Here is a 27,558-nt window from a genome sequence, read left to right as displayed (position 1 = left end):
TAACGTAATAAACGAGTAACAAACAACAATATACGTCCAAATAACACAAAAGTCGAGAAAATATTTATATTTTTTCAAAAAATTGAGCAAAAATCTCTCCGCATAGTCGGTTCGGTGCCGAGTCCGTGTGACGTCCGGCCTCCGACGTTGACATAGAATATAAGATATGAATGTAACCATAGAATATAAGACACGTATGCAGCCATAGAATATGAGATATGAATGTAACCATAGAGTGTAAGACATGTATGTAACCTTAGCCATAAGACATTATTCACGCCATGTTTAACCATAGTTAATCATATAGAGATAGGGAACAATATGTAAGCAAGTACCGTAGGAACCGCTCGACATTCCTTTCCCACAAGATAAGTCCTTTCCTCGAACTCAATCCCATAAACATCCCCCCGATAATCCAACTCATAAACATCCTCTAACCAAATTAATCATGATACTCTTATCGACAACAAACCATAACATCCTCTCACGACAACTCCTACATCTCGTCTTACAAACATCCTTCAAGATAAACTAATCAGAATATCCTTATCGACACCTAGCCATAACATCCTCTTACATCAGCCAGAACCTTCTAGAATGATTTCCTTTGTCCTCAACCACTATAAAACCCAGCTCATTCCTTAACACCCAGAGTCAGTTGGCGCCAGTCCGCCCTAGTCTGCATACCGGTACCCTCAGTGCTAGGTAATCCTGCCTGAGGCCCGTCCAGTCATCCAGTATCACATCAGCCCAGCCTGATTCCTAGGGAGTCGTAAACGACTACCCATTTCGTCGAGCGAGTAAGCATAAGAATATATTATAAAGGAACAATACACATATCTACCTATATACAATCGAGGATTTAGTATTGGAGAATATACAATTATATAATTATACTGTTGTCTTCAATCTTTAATACCTGCACGACTTGAATTATACTATCGCAACCTCCGAGCTTCCGTGATAAATCACGCAAGACGAGCCTAACAGCTACGACGAGGACATAGAAATACTTCAACGTCTCCAACAACAGCTGCTTCCACGGGACCCAGGGCCACGACGTAAGCCGGCGAGCTACGCTAACCCGAAAGCTGAGCGAAATAATTAAAAGATACAGTCAGCGAGGCGAGTGAAATAGCATATTATTTCACTGGACACCCCTGGCCGTAACAAAATTGGTGACAGCGGTGGGATTGACTCAGCACCGTGGAGAGATAGCTGCCTACGTGACATTCAGCGAGTCAAGATTACGAAGCGTGTGAAAGAACAAAGCGGACAAGGAGGTCCCGAGATAAGAAGCGCGCCAGACGTTAGACGACACCGGCCGGACGCTCGACCGTACCGAGCGGGAGATAAGCGCGCCGCATTCCTGAGCGCGCCAGTTCCCACGACGCGCCGGATCTCACGCCAGCGCGGGTGACGCATCCACTGCCGCCGCAGTAACGCGCTCATTCAGTCACGCTCCTTGATACAGTGAAGACGTCGAGTTCGCGCTACAGAGTTTTTCGACAAGAGCAGATCCTTAACGTTCTTGACTTTGCAAGCGGTACGTGCGCTTCAGGGCTGTACTACCTCTTGCCTGGAAGAGGCTTAGGGCATTCTGTCTACAAGATTCGCTAGTTTTCCGCAGATATTCGTGTCACACTTGCGCGTAAAAGCGAAGGTGTTGCCACAGTATCGAAAGAGACTGCGAATTTTTCGCGTACCATTAAGTGAGTAGCTCAATTACGAGCCGACGACCGCTGTTGGTAACCGGATTTTTGCGCCTCCACGAACGCTGCTGAATACGCGAGCCAACAGCATGCCGGTAAGTCATTGAGACTGAGTACAGGAATTGTACTTTTCTTTCGTAAATAATAAATTTTTAGTAATTATCGTTTGAAAATAGGGGAAAAGGAAGCGTGGCTGCCGTGCGGGCCGGCGAGTAAAAGCGAGGAAGCTCAAGCTCCTCGAAGAGAAGTTTCTGCAACAAGTGTTTGGACCAGAAATTGTGACCTTAGATAGTGAATCGGACACTGGGACGTCATCACGCGAAGTGCCGTTATTCAGCTACGACATTTTGGACACAAGAAGTGCCATAAAAGTGTATAACCACAGGGAAGTGCCAGACAAAGTATTGGTGGACTTTTTCCGGGCGTTCCGCGAGAACGAGTGGTCGTGTCCGCCCTCGGTAGACGAATTCTGCCGTCAACATGCCATCGCAACCGGCTGGGACTCAGAAAACGACGCCGATGGAACTCCGTTCGAGGCAGACGGAACTAATGAGTGAGGACGAAATGGCCATGGTGCAAAAGCAACAAATCGAAAAGGAAAGGCGCCTTCGAGAGGAAGCCCAAGTGCTTGACAGCGAGACACGAGAGCTGGAGGAAGCTCGCCTGCGGAACGAAGCAGTGTTAGCAAAAATCCGGAAAGCTGAAAAGAGCCAAGGGGCGATACCGAGGAAAAGTGATAGTCCCGAAGAATTACCCACGGAGATGGAGGTGCCAAGTGTTGCCGTTGCCAGTGAATCCGTCAGTTACACCCTTAACGAAGCGGTAAAAATGGTGCCCGTTTTCAATGGTTCCTCACCGACTTTATTAACATTTACACGGGCGTGTAAAAGAGCCAGGCAGTTAATTCCCGCTCACGCCGAGGGAACACTGGTTAAGCTCATTATTGGACACTTGAGTGGGCACGCCGCTGCCGCTGTGGAGGACGAAGAGATCTACACCGTCGCTGAGCTGTGCAACACCCTAAAGGACATCTTCGGACCACAACGCACCGTCGACTACTACCGCGGCGAATTAGCCAGTATCTACATGAAGAACGGTGAGCACGTTCTAGATTTTATAACCAGGGTAAAAGACTTGCGTGATGCGATCCTCGATTGCGACCGAGGCGCGCCTAATATCGATGAAATCAACAATTTCGCGAAAAGCTGTTTTATTGATGGGTTGATGTCACCCATGCGCTTGGAAGTGAAAGTGGTCGCGGCCGAACCTTTAAAATGCGTATTTCGAGAAGCCATCTCGGTGTTCAAGAGACTAGAGTTAGAAAACTCGAGACAGGGCCGTACCGAAGTGCGCCGCGTGAATTTCGAACAACGTGACGGAACTCCCGACTGGCGATCGAGTAGAGACTTTAGAAGAAACGAATCTCCGCGTCGCGTTGATTTCGGAAGGCGTGATCAAAACTCGGAATGGCCCGAACGCCGTTTTAGCAGTCCGCCGCGTCGCGACTCGTGGAAACCAACGTCGCCCGTTCCGCCGCGGAACTACCAGGCGAATCGGGGATTCACGCGATACCCCCGCGGAGATGATAGGAGAGATCCGCCGCTGCCTGATAGATTCTGCCGATACTGCAACATTCCAGGTCACGACCTGCACGAATGCAGAAAGCGTCGATATAACGAACAAATGCGAAATTCGGGAAACGAGCAAGCCCTCCCGCCCGTGGCGACCAGGAGACGGGAGGGCCCAAGCGCGAAAGCAATACGCACAGTAACGTTAGAACAGCCCGAATTAATTATAACAACGGACGAGGAGTAATGATCCCGCAGATAACCGTCACTGCGCCAGAACTCAGGGCCAAATCAGCCCTCATGATTGATACGGGCGCGGAGCCAAATTTGATCAAAATAGGAGCATTAAGACCCGAAATGGTCATAAATTTGGACGACCGTATGTCAATATCGGGTATTTCAGCTCAGGCCGTGCTCACTATAGGGGCAACGGATGTCACATTGTTCGGTGAAAAATTCAAGTTTTACGTTGTGCAAAATTCCTTCCCGATACCAACGCAGGGAATACTCGGGAACCCGTACCTGACGGACGCGGAGATTTCGATACGGGACCAATGTGTCCGTCGGAAGGACGTAGTAATACCTTTCGATACCGGAAACCCCATTAAGATAAAGGCTCGAACTATCATGAACATAAAAATACGCGCGATAGGGCCCGACACGGGCTACGTCGCCCGAAGGGAATTGGCGCCGGACGTGCTATTAGGAGATGCGCTAGTTAAAATAAGACAAGGCAGGGCTATCGTAAGAATCGCCAGCTTCTCCAACAAGGACGTAGAATTGGAGGAACCTTTTGTACAGGTGGAGGATGTTGAGGAGATCTCGCAGATTCCGTCGTTTGGGGAACCACATGCGAATGTAAACACGGTTGTGTCCCAACATCTACCCGATCACGACCGCGCAAATAAAGTTGTTCGAGACGAATTATATAGTTCTCAAATTCGAAAATAAACAGACGAGCGGTACCGTTGGACTGTCGTCGCCCCCTTCCCCGTGCTCCTCAGGTATCACGGGTGGACCGAGTAGCTCGTCGCCTGGGGGGTGCGGGGAAGCGAGGTCCTATTGTCTCTTGACAATAGGCGCCAGTTCAACCGTATCTCGCGACCTGCGATAATCAGATTAAGAGTGTTCATTTTCGTTTTTCCCCGAATTCCCTTCGGCTTTGCCTTTCCGGCCAAATTCCCCCCTTTGTCCGTGTGTTTACAGATCACCGCGGTTAGGGTTATCTTAATCCCGGGAAGTGCATATGTGCATATTATAAAGAAACCGTTGCATTACCAGTCAACAGATTCGACCCGAAAAGTTACGGGAAATCTAAGACAATTTTTGGTCCTTCGAGCCGGATAGGCGATATCCGGCGCATTCCCGATTAAATGACCATCTAAACACCGACGATTTTCCTCCGGAGTCGTCCTACTCGCGACCGTTAAATCCGTTGATATCACGCAACCCGTTTGATACGTGTAGTGCAGTGCAAGTGAGTGGTCTTGCCCCGGTTTAACGGAACGCTTTAAACAAACCAAACTTGATTAGTGTAAGTTTTGTTAATAGTTTATTTGTGTGGTTTAATTACATTTTTGTGTGAACGTTTTGCGAACATTTGAACTCTTTTGAACAGTGTCGGTTGAACGGTTACGGGCTCGATCCTCCGTGTGTTGACCTTTTTTTCTCTGACTCTTCGTTACCTCGCGTGTGTTTACCATGGCTCCAGCTGTGGCGGAGTTGCTGCAAAGCCAAGCGGATTTGTTTACTCGCATCGACAATTTCAAACGTAACACCGACAAGTTAGGGAAGGATAACCTGACTGTCACTGTTTTGAAATCACGACAGCGCCTTCTCAACTCTTACTGGGAGAAGTTTACTAATAATCACGATGCAATTGTGCGTCTACCGGAATCCAAGGCGACCGAATACACCGCGAAAGGGGTTTACGATGAAGTGGAGGCGCAATTTGTGCTTCGCGATTCAGAATTGAGCGATCTGATAGCCGCTGCAGAGCGTGCCAATGGGACCAGTGCATCTTCGGGCCCGTCAGCTGCAGTACACAAATCCCCGGAAGTGGTACTCCCGCCGATCACCTTGCCGACTTTCTCAGGAGAAACGCTCGAATGGGAATCGTTTCGCGACCGGTTCCGATCGTTAATCCACGACAATGATCGTCTGTCGGAACTTCAGAAGCTCCAATACCTCAAGGGAGCGTTGCGAGGCGAAGCGGCAAGGGTGGTGGAGGCCACGCCAACTATGGAAGGCTGTTATGCAGGTGCGTTTGAATCACTCGAACGTCGATTCGGTAACCCGCGCATGCTGTCGGCTGCCCATCTTCGTCGGTTAATCCACAGCAAGGCGATCAGCAAGGCAACTCCTCAGGACTTCAAACGAATTCTTGACGAATTTCGAGGGTCGCGCCTTGCTCTGAAGGCCCTGGGCAGGCCGGTGGATCATTGGAACGAGCTGTTCGTTCACCTGCTCTCAGAGAAGCTCGACACGGCCACGCGGATATCCTGGGAATCTTCGTTGGATGATCCCACGAGAGTTCCAGCTTTCGAGGATTTGGAGAAGTACCTGGAAACTCGTGTCCACGCTCTCAGCTTCGCGCAAGAACGGGATCGATCGTCTCCATCTGTCACCGTCAAGGATCAAAAACGCCCGGCTACTATCACCCCCCGGGAGCGGTCTGCCCTTGCAGTGCAGGTAGCCAACGAGCCCACGCCGAAGTCGAAGACAGGTCGCGTCTGCCCAAAGTGCTCCGGCCCTCATCAACTGGGTTTTTGCCCCCGGTTCAAGGCTCTAAACCCCTTGGAACGGAGAGACTTCGTGGATGCACATGCGCTCTGTAGCTCGTGTTTGAGCCCTGGACATACTACGAAGTCATGCAAATCATCGTACCGGTGCATGGCCTGTCAAGGGACTCATCATACGTTATTGCACGATGCCTACCTTCGCAACACGACGTCATCCATCGGCGCTTCGGGATGCCCGGCAGGACCCTCGACATCTGCGTCCACATACGCCGTGCGATCGCATAGCAAGGTGTTGCTCGCGACCGCTCAAGTGCGTATGACCTCACCAAGTGGTCTCAGTGTTTCGACCCGTGCGCTGCTCGATCCTGGTTCGGAAACGTCGTTCGTGAGTGAACGTCTTGCTCAAACACTGCGACTAAAAAGGAAGACCGTGCATGTTACTCTGAGGGGATTGGACGAACAGCCTCTGGGGGAGATTCATCACGAAGTGCAAGTGTGGCTTACCTCCGACAAGGATCCGGCATTCCAAATTCGGATGGAAGCTCTCGTCACCAGGAAAGTGACCTCCCACACACCGTCGCTGCCCCTGGACTCTGCATGTTGGGACTACCTCAAGGGATTCCCATTGGCTGACGAGAACTTCAGGGTACCATCTCGAGTCGATGCTCTCCTGGGCGCTGACGTGTGCGGATTCCTGTTTCTGGAGAATCGCGTGGGTCCACCAGGTGTTCCTCCGCTAGTGCGGACTCCTTTTGGCTGGGCTCCGCTGGGACCAGTCCAAGCCTCGTCTACAACGACCAGATCAGATCAATCGAGGATCCTGCACGTCCGTCGAGATGACGATCTACATACCTCGCTGCAGCGCTTCTGGGAGATCGAAAACGTTCCGACGACAGCGCCCTTGCACCCCTCCGAGATCCAGTGCGAGGAACATTTTTCGAACACTCACTCGAGGGACGGTACGGGACGTTATGTGGTACGTTTGCCATTCTTCTCTCAACCGATCGAAGATGTAGGGGTGACACGAGTAACAGCCACCCGGATGCTGCTAGCATCGGAACGGCGCCGAGAACGTGACCCGCGTCTCCGGGAGAGGTACGCTGCATTCCTCGACGAGTACCTAAAATTGGGCCACATGGAACCGGTCACCGACCCATCCAGGATATCGCCACGCTGCAGTTATTTACCTCACCACGGCGTATGGAAAGGAGATGGCGACGATGCGAAGATTCGCGTCGTTTTCAATGCATCGTGTGTTTCCACGGGTAGGTCATCGCTTAATTCGGTTTTGTTGCCAGGTCCCAAACTGCAGAGTGAGTTATGGATGGTCCTCACACGCTGGAGACTTTTCCGATGTGCTTTTTCTGCGGATATCGTTAAAATGTTCCGTCAGATACGAGTACACCCCGAAGATCGTGATTGGCAACGCATTGTATGGAGACCATCACCCACCGAGGAAGTGCGGGACTTCCGTCTTACAACGGTCACGTACGGAACCACCCCCGCACCCTTTCTGGCTCTTCGGGTTCTCCAGCAGCTCGCCGATGATGAGGGCGAACGTTTCCCACGAGGAGCGGAAGCGTTGCGACATCACTCATACGTCGACGATATCCTGGCTGGAGCGGATAACGTCCAAGAAGCAGAGGAAGTCCGACACCAGCTGGTGGAGCTTCTCACGGCGGGCGGGTTCCCCCTGGATAAGTGGGCGGTCAATTTCGACACTGCGATGTTTGGCAATCTCTCTACAGAGAAATTGTTGCAGGTCAATGACACTGTAGGGGCTTTAGGACTTCGATGGGATCCCAAGGCCGACTTACTCACGTTGCGAAGCTACCGACCAGTTGAGGAAACCTCTAAGACATCGTGGACTAAGCGCGAGGTCGTCTCCGAAACGGCCCGTCTATTCGATCCCATGGGATGGTTCGCTCCAGTTTTGATTCGGGCCAAGGTGCTGATCCAGGATCTCTGGCTTGCTGCTCTGGACTGGGACGAACCGTTAACGAAGACCATCGACAAGAACTGGGCTAACTTTCGACGTGATTTGGAGCGTTTGGAGGTCTTGAAAATCCCTCGCTGGACGGGCTCAGTATCCGAGGATGCCTTGGAGCTCCACGCGTTTTGTGATGCTTCCGAACGAGCGTACGCAGCCGCTATTTACCTGCGAGTTCCGCATTCGCATACGGCCGCTGACGTACATCTTCTGGTCTGTAAGACGAAGGTCGCACCTACGAAACAGCAGAGTGTGCCTCGGCTCGAGCTTTGCGGGGCACAACTCTTAGCGCGACTCGTCACTGCCGTTCGGAACTGTCTTCAACCCCGCTCTGTTCGGCTGTATGCTTGGACAGATGCGGCTGTCGTTCTAGCGTGGCTCCAAGGACATGCTTCGCGGTGGAAGCCCTTCGTGGCCCACCGAGTCGCGGAGATCCATGGTCTTCTCCCAGAGGTGCAGTGGAGGCATGTGCGGACTTCTAACAATCCCGCAGATTTGGCGACCAGAGGCCTGTCCTACAACGAATTAGAGGGAAATCAATTATGGTGGTACGGACCCACGTTTTTGAGGAATCGTCCTGAACATTGGGAAAAGTCGTCAGTAACGATACCTGGAGACGTGCCGGAACAACGATCCATTATGCTGCACCTCTCCGTGACTCGGATGGAGCCCAACGAGCTACTGGAGCGATGGTCATCTTTCACACGCCTAGTCAGGGTCACCGCATACCTCCGACGATATATCCACAACTGTCGATCTTCTTCCTCTCGTCGAGGTGGTTTCTTGTCAGCGCAGGAGCTCGAAGAGGCTCGTCTTCTACTGTGTCGCTTGAGCCAAGCTGACACTTTTGTGGAGGAGATTAAGCGCCTGAAATCAGGTAAACCGCCTTTGACTTCTTCGTCACTTTACGCTTTAAATCCGTTTTTAGACGAAGCAGGAGTCTTGCGCGTGGGTGGCCGGCTTTCAAACGCCCCGTTATCCAGAGATCAGCGTCACCCCATCATCATTCACAAACGATCGCCGTTGGCCACTCTCATAATTCGAGCTGCGCACGAAAGAACGCTCCATGGAGGACTGGATTTAACTCGTTGCACTCTCATGCAGGAGTATTGGATACCCAGGGGAAGGAGCTTGATTAAAAAAATCCTCCGACATTGCCTCCGGTGCATTCGACAGCGAGGTACCACTGGTCAACAACGGATGGGAGATATTCCTCCGTGCAGACTCCGCCCGGCGAGAGCATTTGCACGAAGTGGCATCGACTACGCAGGGCCGATTATGCTTCGTCTTGCCAAAGGGAGAGGACAAAGGACAACGAAGGGATATCTAGCCGTCTTCGTCTGCCTGGTCACTAAGGCGGTTCATTTAGAAGTTGTCTCCGATTTGACAACCTCCGCCTTCATCGCGGCGTTTCAACGCTTTGTGGCTCGTCGTGGTCGCTGCGTGCAACTTTTGAGTGACAACGCCACGACGTTCCGAGGATCGAACCAGGAGCTCGGGAGACGTTTTCGAGCAGCCGCAGCGTTCTACAAGGACACAGCCGAACAACTGGCCAACGACGGGACGGAGTGGAAATTTATTCCCCCGTACGCTCCTCACTTCGGGGGTTTATGGGAGGCAGCGGTAAAATCAGCAAAGACTCACCTGCGACGTTCCATCGGCGAACACATCCTGACGTTCGAAGAGTTGTCCACGCTGATGTGTCGCATTGAAGCCTGTCTCAACTCACGTCCTCTATGTCCACTGTCCGATGACCCGTCCGACCTCGAGGCACTCACTCCCGCACACTTAGTAATCGGAGAGTCACTGTGCGCGGTTCCCGAACCCGGAGACCCTTCCCCTCATACCTCAGCAATTTCTCGGTGGCACTTAATAACGCGTATTCGCGATTTATTTTGGTTTAGGTGGAGCAAGGAGTATATTGCGCAACTCCATCAGCGTCCAAAATGGCGGACACAGCGTCCTAACCTCGAAGAAGGCGCGTTCGTGCTCGTGAAAAACGAGCTCACCCCACCAACGAAATGGCCGATGGGACGCGTGACCAAGGTACACACAGGTCCGGATGGCTTGGTACGCGTGGCGGAAGTTCGTATGGGAAACAAAGAAGCAACGAGGGCTCTTACAAAACTGGTGCCGCTACCACACCATGTCCCGTGTTAGAGCTATTCCTTCACGGCGGGCGGCACGCGACGATCTGATCGGCAATCTTCCACCACCACCGAGCGGATCGCCGAACCGACTTCGTATTTCGTCGCCAGCGACGAGGCGGGCGGCATGTTCGAGACGAATTATATAGTTCTCAAATTCGAAAATAAACAGACGAGCGGTACCGTTGGACTGTCGTCGCCCCCTTCCCCGTGCTCCTCAGGTATCACGGGTGGACCGAGTAGCTCGTCGCCTGGGGGGTGCGGGGAAGCGAGGTCCTATTGTCTCTTGACAATAGGCGCCAGTTCAACCGTATCTCGCGACCTGCGATAATCAGATTAAGAGTGTTCATTTTCGTTTTTCCCCGAATTCCCTTCGGCTTTGCCTTTCCGGCCAAATTCCCCCCTTTGTCCGTGTGTTTACAGATCACCGCGGTTAGGGTTATCTTAATCCCGGGAAGTGCATATGTGCATATTATAAAGAAACCGTTGCATTACCAGTCAACAGATTCGACCCGAAAAGTTACGGGAAATCTAAGACAAAAGTTTTAGAGCTGATCGACTTGGCACATCTGAATACGGAGGAAAAAGAGCACGTTAGAGAATTGATCTGCGAGCATCATGACATCTTCCATCTCCCGGGCGAATATCTGGGAAAAACGCATGTTCTGGAACACAAAATTCCAACCACCGACAACGTTCCGGTGCACGTGAAGCAGTACAGGTACCCCCCCATTCACAAGCAAGAAATCGATAAACAGATGCGCGAACTGTTAGAGAGCGATATTGTACGACCGTCGACATCCCCATATAACTCGCCCTTGTGGGTAGTCCCCAAGAAACCCGATGCTCAGGGAAACAAGAGGTGGAGAATGGTTATCGATTTCAGAGCATTAAATGAGAAATCCGTGGCAGACGCGCACCCAATCCCTAATATCGTAGAAATTTTGGTCCAACTGGGAAGCGCCAAGTACTTTAGCGTGTTTGATTGTAAGAGCGGGTTTCATCAGGTGGGGATGGCCAAGGAAGACGCCGAGAAAACGGCTTTCTCGACTCCCTTCGGCCATTATGAGTTTGCTCGCATGCCCTTTGGGTTAAAGAATGCACCGGCAACGTTTCAGAGGCTTATGAATGTGGTGCTCACGGGATTGCAGGGGTCCGAACTATTCGTCTACGTGGATGACATTGTAAACTACGCTAGCTCGCTACAGGAGCACCGGGATAAATTTAACAAATTAGCAAAGCGCCTTAGACAAGCTAACCTAAAACTAGAACCTACAAAGTGTAACTTCTTGCGCCGCGAAGTCGCGTACTTAGGGCATGTCATAGGCAAAGACGGAGTTAAACCGTGCCAAGAGAAAGTAAGGGCGGTTCGAGATTTTCCCGCGCCTACGTCGGTCAAAAATGTAAGGGAGTTTTTGGGTCTCGCCGGATATTATCGCCGATTTATTGACGGGTTTTCGCGAATCGCACGGCCCCTCACGATCTTACTAAAGAAAACCAGCAAATTCGCCTGGGGACCTGAGCAGGTACAGGCATTTAATGCTCTGAAGGAGGCATTGTCCACGGAACCGATACTTCGATACCCTGATTTCAGCCAATCGTTTCACATAACGACAGACGCGTCCGGACACGCAATCGGGGCAATTCTGAGCCAGGGCGAGATCGGTCAGGATCGACCGATAGCCTACACATCCCGATTATTGCAAGGGGCAGAACTAAATTACTCCACTATCGAGAAAGAGTGTCTAGCCATTGTCCACGCGGTTCGGCATTTCAGGCCTTACGTGTATGGGAGGAAATTCGATCTTATTACCGACCATAGACCATTGGTATGGATGACGTCGGTAAAGGATCCCACCTCGAGACTCCTTCGTTGGCGGTTAAAACTGGACGAATATGATTATAAGGTGGTATACAAAGCAGGGAAGTATAATGTTAACGCCGATGCATTATCACGAAACCCTGCACCAGTCCTTCCCATCCACTCCGATCCGCCAACACCTGACATGGGGGAACAGACGTCATTTCGACCACCTGCACCGACTGTAGATAGCGAGACCGATGAAACAGACACCGATACACCCGACCCGAGCGACGACGACGATGACGATAATCGTACTCGACAGGCAACGCCGACAATAGTAAACATCCGGGATCGGTTGATTACGAGACGGGATAACTTAGCAGTATTCGTTACGGTAGACCAGCACCCGCTGGATCAGGGAAGTATAGACCTGATAAATGAGAACAAACTCCAGATACCCAACGATCTGGAATGCACGATCCCCCGTGTTGTCAGGAGAGCCGCGGGTAACATCATCCTATTACCCGTCACATTAAAAGCGACACAGGAACCGTCTCCTGACGGCGTTCTAGCTTGCATGCAATCACTGAGTAACGTTTCAAACGAATTAAAATTATCTTCTATCAGTATATCACGCACGAGTTTTGCAGCAGTCCCTTGGACCTATACAGCACAAGTAATCGCAAATTTATTTGACGGAACGGGAACGACGATATTTGCATGCTCGCATGAGATCCGTATACCCGCGCAGAATAGGCGATAAGAGCTACTAACCGAGAGTCACGTTTCGTCCTCCAGACAACACAGGGGATTCGAAGAAACGTACCGCGAGATAAAAGGGAAATACTATTGGCCGACGCTAAGAAACGACATACGGACGTTACTGAACACATGTGCAAGTTGTCAGTTGCGAAAACTAACGCGAAGGGGAAACCGACAGACACTAACACTAACGGACACGGCGGGTAAAGCCTTCGACAAAGTCTCCTTTGATACCATTGGTCCTCTCCCTTGCACAGATATAGGGAACAGACACATCCTAATTATTCAAGACCTACTCACGAAATATTCACTTGCTATTCCTCTCCGGGAAACATCAGCAGCTGAAACAGCCGACGCGTTCGTGAATAATTTCATTTGTCGTTTCGGGGCACCCAAAGCAATCCTTACCGACCAAAGTACAAACTTTACAAACGCACTGGTAAAAGCGGTCGCGAGGAGATTCAAGATAGCCCATTTTCAAACCACTATTTTCCTCCCTCAAGGGAACGGACCTATCGAACGATCGCACCTGTTGCTAACAGAATATTTAAAGCCATACTTGCAAAAAGAAAACTGGGACGAATGGCTGAACCTAGCAATGTTCGGCTTCAATACTAGTGTTCATGAAGAAACCCAATACTCTCCGCATGAGTTGGTTTTTGGAAGGCCTGCTCGGGCCCCCGCGGCATGTGAAACCCTAACAATGACCACAGATAGGACATACGATGAATTTCTAAAAGACTTAGACGCAAAAATCTCCCAGGCAGTAGTAGACGCGCGGGAAAACTTGACAAGGGCACGGGCAAGAGCTCGTCAATATCGGGACAATCAGGCGCGTACACCCGGTTTTAAAGTAGGCGATCGCGTAGTAATTGTAAACACACCGGGACGCGAAAGGAAACACGTCGGCCCCTACAAGGTTGTCGAAGTGTTAACAAGCGATATTATTAAGATAAGTGTGAACGGAAAGATGAGAGCAGTGAGGACGGATGGCGTAAGACTGTTTGAAGGGGCCACCACGATGGGAGTCCATGTCATAAACAAAACACCCTTAGTCGAGACATCCCCACTTAAACCCACAACAAAATCTGGCAATATAAACGCGAGCGGGACAGAACCTCGACACTCGAGTACCAGACAGTACGTACGTAATATAGCGGCGTTTCTCATACTCTTATTTGTGACGATATCGACAATGGGGAAACACAGTGTACTGCAGCCCACCTTCCCGAAGCGGGCAAATTGGAGTCACTCGGAACAGGAATGTCTACTAGCCAGGGCACTTATTCCAAAAGGATTTTACCTGCAATGCACCCAGTGCATTAGGAATACCCGGGAAGAAAGAAAGTACAACAGAGAGAGGCTAGACTGGCTTTGGGACGAATACACACCCCCGGGATGGACCAAGCCGAACGCATTCAGCCTCTGGGAACTATTCAACGTGGCAGACGAATTTGACGACCGCAACGAACCAAGTTGGACCCAGGGTGAGGAAATGACATCACTCATCAAGGGAATGGCCCTCATGGAAATCCAGAACCGAGCCAAAATACACACCAGGGACCAGCCACCAAGCCCGTTTCGAATAACCACTCCTTGGCTATCTCTACTAAGCATCCGCCGCATGTCAAACCTTCAACCGGTGAGCGAGGTCGACAACGAGACAGATAGAGAACCTTTCTGCAGCTACTGCCAGGTTAGTGGCCATGAAGAAGTCTGTTTCCGGAGGGACCACTTCTTCCCACCACCAGGGAAGACTATGGACAAACAACCCAGTAAGAAGCCAGGCCAGGCGAAGGAGCGAAAGATATGGGGAGACGAAGACGAAGATCAGCTGAATCAAACGCTAATGGAGGCGGCAGAAGCGGTGGAAGAAGCTGAGGCGTCTATGAGTGAGTTGGACCAGGTTTTCGGGTGGGAAGGAAATGGTTCACAGGGCCTGCCACACCCAAGCGGTTGCTCCACGCCGACGCCAAGGGGCGAAGTCACCAAAGAAGCTGGAGGAAGGAGGAGCAACAAAGGCGGGGACAAGAAGGAAAGCACGGCAAGGGACAGAAAAAGGAGCAGCACTCTGATGGCGACGGAAGAGGAGAGATACGGACACGAACAAGAGCCTGGAAAAGTGAAGATAAGGCAAGTCGAGATACTACAGCCGGTAGTCAAGGTCACGCGACTACAAATTGACGAAGCAAAGGGCAACAAGATGGAGGCGGTAGACAAAGGGGAAAAGGAGAAAGGGACGGGAGCAAAACAGGAGGGGGAGCAGAAGCTCATACGATTGATTAAAGAAATGAGGGCAAATTTCGAGAAGGACAAGGAGATTAGAAATAAACGGAGCGAGGAGAAACAAGGGGACGATGGGGAAAACGGAAATCGAGGCGAAGACAGGGAGGCTAGGGAAGGGAAGAAGCAGAGGAAAGGAGAAACGGGATGGGAAGAAGGAAAGGGGGACAGGAAGGGTAGGAAAGGGGGGAACAGGGGGGAAGAGGTCATATTGATCAAGTACCCCAAAGAAGACATAGGATACTGGGGAGCGGTGAAGTGGTTGAAGACGGTAGTAGGGGAATTTGCAGGAAACTTTCAGGAAATAAGGGACACGAGGAAAGGGGATATCCTCATAGCAGTCAAGAACGGTAAGGGGGGAGAGAGTAGCAGGGAGTGTTCCAGGAAAATAAATAGGGAAGGCGAGGGTAGGTGGTATGCGCGAGTACACTCGGACACCGTTGAAATCGCGATTAAAATATCAGACCCGGATCTGGAGAAAGAGGAGCTGCTAAGAGCCTATGGGGAGAGCAGACTAGGCAAATTTGTCGAAAACGGGGACATCAGAGTTAGGTGCATAAAGGGACCGGAGGGCACGTGTCACAGGACCGCATATTTAGATTGTACTAGGGAAGCGGCCAAAGAGATGGTGCAGGAAAAGGAAATACGCACCAAGTGGCAGGAGCTAAGGCCCTATTTTCCAAGGAGGAAACCTGAAGGTGAAGATAGAAGAACGAAGAAGGACGGAAGAGGCGACGCGGGGGCCAGGATGGAAGCGGGAAAGGAGGATAAGGAGGTGGCGGAAACGGAGCGATGGGCTAAACCAGGCACGAGCAAAGAGCCATGGTAGGAGGAGGACCCGATATACAGCACGCAGCAGGGCACATCAAAAGCAGCGGCGGAAAATTAGAAATAATAACATGTACTCACATACTTGTATATCTACATATTTTTATTCTCATATTCCTATTTATAATCATACTTATTTATATAACAACATATATCTATTTATATAGCTGTATATTTGCACATGCATTCACCTATTCACTTATTCTTATTTATATTTATACTTATATTCTATTTATATATACTCACATACTTGTATATTCACATATCTTTATTCTCATATTCTTATGTATATTCATACCTATGTATATAACAACATATATCTATTTTATTCACTTATTCTTATTTATATTTATACTTATATTCTTATTTATATTTATATTCGCATATTTTATGTAACATGACACATGTAGCACAACGAATATGACAACATGACGCATATATTACTTACCTACTACTTACCTACTACTTACCTACTATCCACCTGTTATTTACCTGCTCATATTTACCGCTAAACATTCAACATTTATAGGTAAACGCACCTATTTTCACAAGGAACACTAATGTACAAACATACAAACATACAAGCACAGCTATGTATATCCATAGATTTGGGCACCTATCTTATTCTTATTTTATTTCGGATTGCTTGTGTCGCGCTTCAACTTTAAAATTCGAATGTTTCTGTCTTACTGGTAGCTTGCCTTGCCGTTTTACTATTTTGCTATTTTGCTATTTCACCATCTTTCTACTATTATACCCTTTTACATTAATCTTCTCAATCTTCTCATATTTCACTTCCGCTTTACCTTCACTTGCAGCCCTGTATTTTCACTTGTACTCTCACCTTTTTCTGCATTTCAACACACACTCATACATTCAAACTTAAACTAAGGAACTCAATCTTAATTAAATCACAGTTAGGATGTGGTGCGACGCCCAAAATTGCCTAAACTACCTAAGTTACTCAAGCACGGTGCATTTATCGGATTGTTATCTAATTTAAATAATTTAAGTAAGAAAGAACTCAAACAATATTAAATACCAATCGTGCACACGAGCTGATGAATTAACAATGGTGAACAGAAGGAAACACAAATATCAAAACAGTAACAAGCATCTAACTAAGGCACAACTCTGTTGCAATATTATCACACTATTACAACATTACAACAAACAAACAAACTAAACAAATTCAGCAACAGTATGCGCAAATTAGGGAGCAAGGGCCCATGCATGAGCGGGATGGGTAAGATTAAAATTAGAAAAATCAAGACAAATCTAAATCTAACAAGCTAACAATTTAACAACTCAATAAGTTAGGTATAAGACATACACTACGCGCACCATCTTAAACGAGCAAACCAGGAACAAACAGTGCAGGCAAACCAAGACAAATTTAATTTAATTAATTTAACTAAGTTAAGCAATTTAATTTAATTTAATGAACCGAATTAAATAATTAAATAATTAAATAATTAAATAATTTGTTGGGGCAATATCGCTCTTGACGAGAATCTCGTGGAGTTAGATATTGTTCCCGAGGAAATAAAAAACGATAGGTTTTGCCGGACTTCCGACGGAACAATAAACTTATATTTAAACGCAAAATGAACTGTACATTTGTCAAAAGTATTAAATTTAAATCGTACAACACACACACAAATCAAAACTGTCTTTTAATTTAACCAAGTAACTTATTAAAAAACAAAAATAGAAGTCTCCGAAGCAGTACGTGTTACTGTTCGTTTAAGTAATCGCGAGGATAACTCAAAAGCGAAATATCGTTTAGTTTGCCGAAGTTGCTGAGTACAATTCGGAACAACGAGTGTCAGTTAATCGTCGCGGAACCAAGACATATATCGTTGGAGGCTGCCTCCGCCCCCCCGCGTCACCCTCGCCAAGATGCTCAGCATTCGCGCGAGCGAGACAGAACGCTCGTTCCAAAACCTTTTAACCGTTGTTCGAACATAATTAAATAAATGCGAGCAATGACACAAGCAGCGACTTTGACACACACATAGCATATATATATACATATATATATATATGTATAAATATATGCGACAGCCATTAGACAGGGAACTTAAGGCCTTAGCCTAACGCCGATCATTCTGCGCTTAATTGCAAAGATAATTACGAACGCAGGAAGGCTAGTTCTCATGTCAAGTAAAGCTGGCCTAAAAATGGCCTAAAATGGCCTGGGACTGGCCTAAACCCGAAGTACTTGTTTAGACGAATGAATCTAACCAGGACAATCGGGTGGGTGGTAGATTAATTGACAAATTGGTTAAGCAATTGATCAACTAATTGAAAATTAAGCTAGCACTAGCTAAGACAAACTAAATTAAATTAAATTAACAAGTCAAATCACACGTGGCACAAACCAATAAATAATCAAGCAGCAAGCCAAATTAGGTAAATTAAAACCAAACCCAAACCAAACCAAACCAAGCCAAACAAATAAATAAGTAAAAAACGAAAGATCGGCTGAAATAAGTTAAGTCATAAATCACGCTCCCACCAATGAATAAGGGCATGCCGCATCCAAAGATAAATCAAACTAAATTAAAGTAGGCTGGAGTAGGCAAATCGAAAATACGCCAGGCCACAACTAGATAGGAAACTCGACGATTTAAAACTCCAATAAACACAACACAATTCAATATAGGAATCTTAAAATTTTAAACTTTAATTTTTTAATTTAACCTCAAACCTAAACGCTAATTGAATATTAATGGTAACACTAACATGAGATAGGGCAAACCAAGCGGGAGCAACGAGCAAATAATATAAATGATATATCAAACAGGAAAGCAATCTAATCTAAATCAAACTCAAACATAAATTCGACTAAACCTAAGCTTAAAACTAAGACTTAAAACCTGATTTAAAGTTAAAATGTTACATGACAAAGGGGCAACCAAAAGGTAGGCTCACCCAAGGAAAATACAACGGGACCATTAAATTAAAAACTCGCAAACCAAAACACAAAACACAACAAAACGCAAAACGCAAACCAATTAAACGATAAACCAACCAACTAGGAACTAAATCAATTTAACAAGCTCAATCTAACAAGTTTAATATAATAAGTTATTATAATCTAACAAGCTTAGTATATAATTATTATTATTATTATTATTATTAAATAAATTAAATCAACTTAAACTCTGTAAAGGAAGCAGCGTAAACAGAAGCCGGAGGAAGCACGAACAGAGGAAAGTAGTTTGGTTTAGCTAAGGAATGAGAAGTGAGTGGAATACGCTAGCACGTTTTTAGCATGGGCGCGCAAATGTTCCAACAAACAACAAGACAGTGCATGAAAGGGGAAATGGGTATTGACGGTCATAAATCAGGAAGTGGAGTAGCGATAAACTAATGGAACAGACAAATTGCAGAAAAACAGGCACCCCTCCAAACTAGGAGGCAAGCAACGACGACTGAGAGATGATGCGAGCGGCGAGACAGGGCTGAGCAATAGGTTGGACTCCAACTCCAAGAGAAGAGGTAGCAGGCAGCAGCTGATCTGGAACAAACAGATAAAGTTAGAGTCGGTAAGCTAGTCAGACTGGACGTAAATGGAACAAACGGCGTAAAAAACAAGTAAGTGGAAAGATTACTTAACTTAACCTAACATGAGGCGAACAAGGCGCAGGATGCCGGTCCAGCGAGGATAGCTGAAACAGGTAAATTAAAATCTGGATTAGTGCACTAAACGGATAGGTACAGCATTAAAACAATACGGGGGTAAGCAAGAAATAAATAATTTATACTGGCCTGGTAATGCGATGCGGAAGGTGGTGCACGGATGACGAATAAGCATGGTAAAAAGCTAAACTAAGCAAACAAACCGCATCCAGCCAAGACAAACAAACAGCAGGCGCAAAGGAGTCAGGACAACAAAACGTGAGATGCATACGAGGAAACTCAACAGGGAGACAACGAAGCTGGTAACGGCCAGATGAAAGACAGACAACGTACGACAAGAAGGCAACACATCCGCACACGCGCGATAGACACACACGGACGGACAGATAGGCAAAGGAAACGCAAAACGAATGTGCAACAACTAACGGGCAATGACAGCGCTAACGGGAAGGAACACCCTCCAAGGTGCGTTCCACTTCCTCCTTCATCATCATGACAAGTTTAACAAAGCGAAGAATGGCGTTACGGTGACTTGCTTCACCAAGTAGCACGGACACGAAGTTTAGGGGAGTAAGAGGGCCGGTAACAGCATACAAAGTTGAACGCTCGGGCTCCCAGCACGAGCAGGAAAAAAGGGTATGATAAGCGTCATCCTCAATCCCGGATTGACAAAACCAACAGACGGGGGACGAAATACGATTGATACGATGAAGGTAACTGGCAAAACAGCCATGGCCTGTCAAGACCTGAGTAAGATGAAATGACAAAAGACGGGGACCACCGGAAGTGATCCAGAAACCTAAATCTGGGATAAGGCGACGTGTCCAATCACCATTGGAGCAAGTGCTCCAGGAAGATTGCCAATCGCGAAGAGCGAGGAGATCGACAGTGCGAGGAACATCTAAACTATCAGCGAAAGGATCGACGTGGAAATAGGCAGTGCGAAGATGAATAAGAAACTCCCAAGGAGTACAACCGGACAGGACACACAGAACTGAGGTGGAAACGGTGCGATAGGCGCGACAAATTCGGAGGAGGCCAACGCGCTGAGTTGAATGCAGGCGAGATAGGACGCGGGTGAAGGCGACAGCCTCAAACCAAACAGGAGCAGCATAAAGGACTATAGATTCAACAACGCGGTAATACAGGATGCGACCAGTGTAACCACAGCCGTGCAAGTTAGGAAGGAGACAAGATAAGCGTTTTGCGACAGCCAAGGCCTTGGTACAAACTTTATCAACATGCTGGGGATAAAGGCGGCTGTTCCCGAAGAGAACACCGAGATAGCGTACAAAGGGAGAAGTTTGAATAGTATGTGAGCCGTGAATCAAGGATATTCCACGAGGAACACGGCGACCGGTAAGAAGAATCGCCTCGGTCTTATGGGTGGCTAAAACTAGACCCTGAGAGGTGTACCAGCTACCCAAAATGCGAAGACACTCCTCTGCAAGGGAGCGCAGGCGGGACAAGGAGCGGGCAACAATTACGAGAGCCATGTCGTCGGCAAAACCGACAGTAATGGCGCCACCCGGAAGAATAAGATCCAATACACCATCATACGCTAGAATCCACAAGAGTGGGCCAAGAACGGAGCCCTGGGGAACACCAGCAAAAACTGGCACCTCAATCCAACTACCGTCAGAAAGAAAAGTTCCAACCTGGCGATTAGACAAATAACTAGCAAGAGTACGAACCAGAGAAGGGGGAAAACTCCGGGACACTGCAGCACGGAGTATATTGTCCCATTTTAGGGTATTAAAGGCATTTTTTACGTCTAAAGTCACAAGGAGACAGTGACAATTGGAAAAACGAGCGCGATCCCACTCAGAGGTCACCACGCGCATCGCCTGCATGGTGGAACGGCCTGATAGAAAACCGAACTGACGGGGAGAAAAACCGCCTGAAACACGAACTGCCTCGAGAAGACGTTCTCGGATACAATACTCGAAGCCCTTACTCATATGGGGCAACATGCACAAAGGGCGCAAGTCACCAAAAGTGTTAAACGGCTTATTAGCCTTAGGAATCAGTACCAAACGGCCGCTTTTCCAAGCAGAGGGAAAATAGCCGTGGGAGTAGCAGGAATTGAAGAGCTTTGTTAACCAGTTGAGGGCAACCCTACCAACAACGCGTATGACTTCGCCGGACATGCCATCGGGTCCAGGAGCTTTTTTAGGACCAATACGAGCGAGAGAATAGGCCACGGTGAGAGGACAAATAGGTGCATCAGAACCATCTGGATTCACAAATGAATTGTGATGCAAGGAGGGAGACAAAATAGGCGAGGAAACAGATTGAACTGAAGAAAAAACGGAAAGAGAGGAAGCAGACATGGAAGGAGAAGAATCCGGCACGCAAACAAATAAAGCTTGCATCGCCAATCGAAACTCCTCGCGGTTGAGGGACACTGGAGGCTGGTTACCTCGCAACTTCTTCATCATAGACTTGTACGGGCGACCCCATACATCGGAACGAACCTCGCCTACCATCTCTTGGGAACACTCGTTTTTACGACGACGCAAGAGAGAGTGGAAGGTGCGACGGGCCAGAAGATATGCAGGAAGGGCAAGTTCGGAGGCGAGTGCAGAATCGCGAGAAAGAGTATAGCGATACAGATCACTAGCTTTTCGGGTCTCACGGCGCAGGATGGACAATTCTTCATTCCACCAAGGAGCGTCGCGACGCTTCTTACGGCGCAAAGGGAGAGAGGGGCGCAACGAGTCAAAAAGAGATTGGAGACAAGATAGTTCGGAGTCAATCTCAGCCGGTGAAAAGAAGTGTGACGAGTCAGAAAAATCGCGAGTGCAAAAGGACGACGAAGATAGAGTTTCGAACCATATATCGAGGTCAACAGGAGTTGAACGGGGAAACCAGGGAAAATCTGATGGGGAAGAAGATGAAGATGAGCCAGGTATATCATGAGCAAGGGAGGAAAGCGAGAAATTATGCAACAGGAAAGAGTGATCAGAGCCGGTAAAATCTGGAAGAACATCAGATCGAATTAAGCGAGATAACAAAGGTAAGGAACAAACAGCAAAATCTATTCTAGAGGAATAGGCACCACGGTGAAACGAGGGACCACCATCGCTACAGATGGGATCAACACCTAACTCAGAGAAAAGTAGTTCGAGAAGACGACCGCGGGAATCCAAGGACCCGGAGCCCCAAGTGGGAGAACGGGCATTAAAATCACCACAAAGTATGAAGGGTTTGGGAGAGCGAAGAATATAGGAGGACAAGGCGGCTAAAATATGGTCAAGAGCAGAGGAGGAGAGATTCGGAGAAAGATAACACGACCCTATGCAAAAATCACGAGTTTCCACCAAGACAAAACCATCCCCGCGACCAGAACAATGAACGACACCAAAATCGGAAGAGGAATAAGGACGGAACCATATAGCGCATCGGGAATCCAAACTCACGTGCCACTCACTCCGGATTTCATACGGCTCACAGATACAAACGAAATCCGCACAACGCTCGCCCGCGGTCTGCCAAAGGAGATCCTGAGCGAGACTGCAATTGTTGAGGTTCAATTGGAGAACAGACACGGGAGAAGACATACTGCAGGAGAAGTATACCTAAAAAGAAACCAGAGTTAAAAAGAGCAACATAAATGGCGCACGAAAGTAGGTAAAGTACAATCTAGGTTAGGAAAATGACAGGTTAGGAAAATGACAGGTGAAACACTTACCAATGTAATGGGAAAGCGAGCAAGCCGAGATGATTGCGCACACGACGAACAAACAGCAAGGCAACAAGCTATAGAAATGGCAGCTGGGCAGAAAGGTGGATAAATAAGCAAAACTTGAGGCGCACAGCAAAGGTGTTGAGACAAAGCTAGCAAAGCAAGCCACAGCAGAAGTAAGTAATCTAGAACAAAAATCAGAATTAAAATCAGAATTAAAATCAGAGCAAGTCACGGCAAGGGAAATAACATGCAAGAGCAGAAGAATGGGAGGGATAATAGGACAAAAGGAAACAGACAGGAAAGCAGAGTAAGTAAAGTAGGAGTTAGAACAGGAAGAACACCAGTCAAATTAACAGAGGAGGTGCGTGAGTGGCGGCAAAATGAGAAAACAAAGCAGGTGAGGACATAAGATAAGACAAAAGGGGAAATAAGGACAGAGCACAGGCATATGCACATGCACAGCAAGTAACATAAGACTAACAATGCTTAATAAACAGTTTGCAATGGTAGGTCGGTACAAGATAGGGATTTTTTGTTAACCTATCTTCCACTAAATATCACATTAAATTGGAACTAAACTAAACTTTAAACTTTACTCACCCACAGTAAGAGTCACGGGGAAACCGAAAGCAGAAGTGAATACAAGGGAAAAGGAAGGTGGCAAAGATTACAGGTACGCAGGCAGATTCAGAAATTAAACAGCAGCAAAACAATTCGCGACGAAGGCGAAATCCAGCAGGGCCGGATCAGGCTAGAAGAAAGAAAAGCAGATTAAAAACACAGACTAAATACAAATGCAGCATCAACGCTGAGAAACTAAACACAGGATAAAGGAAACCTAGAATAATTAAGTATAAATACCTATAGAAACAACGAGGAAATAGAGGAATACAGCAGCAACAAAACTGGAAACAGATCGCCAACAAACTAGAAATTAAAAGTATACAAGTTAATCAACAATCAACCAGGCAAAGGGGCGATCAATTAAAAGGCAGGATAAACAAGATACAAACAAATAAACTAAAATTAATAGATAAAATCAAGGCACTCACCAACGGGCGATCGCGGAAGACGAACAAAATGGCGAAAAAACGGCAATGCACTTGCTGGTCGGTAGAAAATGGTTCAACCCTGACACAGGACGCAGGTAGAAAGAAATTAGGAGCAGCCGAAAGGGAAAGTGGAGTGACAAGCAGGGAGAGAGAGAAGGGAAACTCACCGCCAACAGTGACAACGTGAATGCAGTAGGGAACGGCAAGCGATACCAAGCGGCGGCGTACGGAAGCAGACTCAGGCAAACACAGCGGCGGACAAAGAAAGCAAACGGAAGCGAAAGGGTTGTTGCAGAACTTCACTGTGCAAACCTTCGTAGATAATATTACAAAAGTAGCGGAGATTTGCCACATTTCTCGAATTACAGCGACCACAACACACACATAATGCATAAGGCATAGTGCATAATGCATGACACATAATATACATATACCTATATTTATCCTATATTTGTATGAAAATTCAATTCAAACTTCAAATTTCAAATATTCAAGTTTCAGTCGCCGGGACGAAGCTGCGCGGAGCCATTGAAAACGCTCGCTCGGATCCCTTTTCTCTTCGTAAAGTTTGTTACTAAAGACAGAAATTGGCGACCACCACCAACAACGAGTGGCTGCAGCACCGATTAGTCGGCCAATACACGCAAATCGCCAACTCTAAATTTTAAAATTTTAAAGTTAAAATAAAAGTTAAATCTATAAATTTTCACCAAAATTTTAAATTTTAGTTCAACCTTCAAGCGATGAAACCACGCACGCACCATGATTGCGCGACTCCTGACAAATCGCAGAGGTTAACGCGAGATCAGGGGAAACTCTCGTGATGTTCACCGCGAAGAAGGCAGAGCAAACCATCGAAATCTGCTCCTTCGAAACCTTTTTCTTGTGATTTTTCGATACCTATAACGTAGGAAGCGGAAATTCCCAGCGATATTGAGTAGCTATCACTTCAATTAATCTAGCAATATATGCAGTTTCAACCTACGATCTTCGAAGTTATTATTAAATTGTGAATTTCAAAATCTTTGACGTGACTTCTCAAAAGCCAGTCCCTCAGACGGCGCGATCACGCGCGCAACATGACAGTGTGATTTTCCGAAGCTCTTGACGTTGCCGCAGGACCGCAAATTATCTCGCGGTGTTTCGCCGCGACGGAGGTGGGGGGAGGCAACGAAAACCGCTTTCGCGTATCTCCTTTCTTCGTAAATTTTTTCGCTCTTTCCTCGTAAATTTTATCGATGTCGGTAAGGTAGGAATCGATAATTGTCAGTAATATCGGACGGATATAAACCTAATCAATTCAATAATCAATAAAATTTGTGCTGAATTTAGCTTACGAATCTTCAAAGTTATTGGAATCTAGAAATTTTTTCTAAAATCTAGTTTTCTTGAAATCAACTCTCCCAAACGACGCGGTCACGCGCCCGTCGTGAGTAGGCGAATTTCGGATACACGCGGTGGTTGTCGCGGGACCGCGAAACCGCTCGCAACGTTTTGGCCGCAGCGAAGCTGCACGGAACCGCCACCGAAAACGCTTCCTCGGACCCCTTCTTCAGCGTAAATCTTGTTACCAAAAGGCAGAAATTGGTGACTATCGTCTATAACGAGTGGCTGCAATACCGATTAGCTGACCAATACACGCAAATCGCCAACTCCGAAATTTAAATTTAAATTTAAATTTTAAATTTTAAATCCATAAATTTTCACCAAATTTTAGTTTTTCGATCTCAACTTTCAAGCGACGAGATCACGCGCGCACCATGATTGCGCGACTCTCGACAAACCGCAGAGGTTGACGCGAGATCAGGGGAAACTCTCGTGATTGTTCACCGCGAAGAAGGTAGAGCAAATCATCGAAATCTGCTCCTTCGAAACACTTTCCTCGTGATTTTTCGATACCTATAACGTAGGAAGCGGAAATTCCCAGCGATAGTGAGTAGATATCAATTCAATTAATCTAGCAATATATGCAGTTTCAACCTACGATCTTCGAAGTTATTACTAAATTGTGAATTTCAAATTTTGACGTGACTTCTCAAAAGCCAGTCCCTCAGACGGCGCGATCACGCGCGCAACATGACAGTGTGATTTTCCGAAGCTCTTGACGTTGCCGCAGGACCGCAAATTATCTCGCGGTGTTTCGCCGCGACGGAGGTGGGGGGAGGCAACGAAAACCGCTTTCGCGTATCTCCTTTCTTCGTAAATTTTTTCGCTCTTTCCTCGTAAATTTTATCGATGTCGGTAAGGTAGGAATCGATAATTGTCAGTAATATCGGACGGATATAAACCTAATCAATTCAATAATCAATAAAATTTGTGCTGAATTTAGCTTACGAATCTTCAAAGTTATTGGAATCTAGAAATTTTTTCTAAAATCTAGTTTTCTTGAAATCAACTCTCCCAAACGACGCGGTCACGCGCCCGTCGTGAGTAGGCGAATTTCGGATACACGCGGTGGTTGTCGCGGGACCGCGAAACCGCTCGCAACGTTTTGGCCGCAGCGAAGCTGCACGGAACCGCCACCGAAAACGCTTCCTCGGACCCCTTCTTCAGCGTAAATCTTGTTACCAAAAGGCAGAAATTGGTGACTATCGTCTATGACGAGTGGCTGCAATACCGATTAGCTGACCAATACACGCAAATCGCCAACTCCGAAATTTAAATTTAAATTTAAATTTTAAATTTTAAATCCATAAATTTTCACCAAATTTTAGTTTTTCGATCTCAACTTTCAAGCGACGAGATCACGCGCGCACCATGATTGCGCGACTCTCGACAAACCGCAGAGGTTGACGCGAGATCAGGGGAAACTCTTGTGATTGTTCACCGCGAAGAAGGTAGAGCAAATCATCGAAGTCTGCTCCTTCGAAACACTTTCCTCGTGATTTTTCGATACCTATAACGTAGGAAGCGGAAATTCCCAGCGATAGTGAGTAGATATCAATTCAATTAATCTAGCAATATATGCAGTTTCAACCTACGATCTTCGAAGTTAGTACTAAATTGTGAATTTCAAATTTTGACGTGACTTCTCAAAAGCCAGTTCCTCAGGCGGCGCGATCACGCGCGCAACATGACAGCGTGATTTTCCGAAGCTTGACGTTGCCGCAGGATCGCTAACTCTCTCGCGGTTTTTTTTCGCCGTGACGGAGGATGGGCGGAGGCAGCGAAAATCGCTCTCGCGTATCTCCTTTCTTCGCAAATTTTTCGCTCTTTCCTCGTAAACTTATCGACGCCGGTAAGGTAGGAATCGAAATTGTCAGTAATATAGGATTGATACAAACCTAATCAATTCAATAATTAACAGAATTTGTGCTGAATTTAGCTTGCGA

At 47.3% G+C, this 27,558-nt stretch overlaps 1 protein-coding gene across 1 annotated transcript; it reads left to right on the top strand.

The window, feature by feature from the left end:
* The first annotated feature begins 662 nt into the window (after positions 1 to 662).
* Positions 663 to 3,602, top strand: LOC105664120 (uncharacterized). Its single transcript, XM_076541841.1, has 2 exons — positions 663 to 1,807; positions 1,889 to 3,602. Exon 2 carries the CDS (start codon positions 2,193 to 2,195, stop codon positions 3,525 to 3,527), a length of 1,335 nt encoding a protein of 444 aa, XP_076397956.1. The 5' UTR covers positions 663 to 1,807; positions 1,889 to 2,192; the 3' UTR covers positions 3,528 to 3,602.
* Positions 3,603 to 27,558: the final 23,956 nt, after the last annotated feature.

Source organism: Megachile rotundata, unplaced genomic scaffold (genome assembly GCF_050947335.1).
Source record: "Megachile rotundata isolate GNS110a unplaced genomic scaffold, iyMegRotu1 scaffold0190, whole genome shotgun sequence".
Classification (NCBI taxonomy): Eukaryota; Metazoa; Arthropoda; class Insecta; order Hymenoptera; family Megachilidae; genus Megachile; species Megachile rotundata.
The sequence above is the reverse complement of the archived record's forward strand: the minus strand, read 5'-3'. Positions and strand labels throughout refer to the sequence as shown.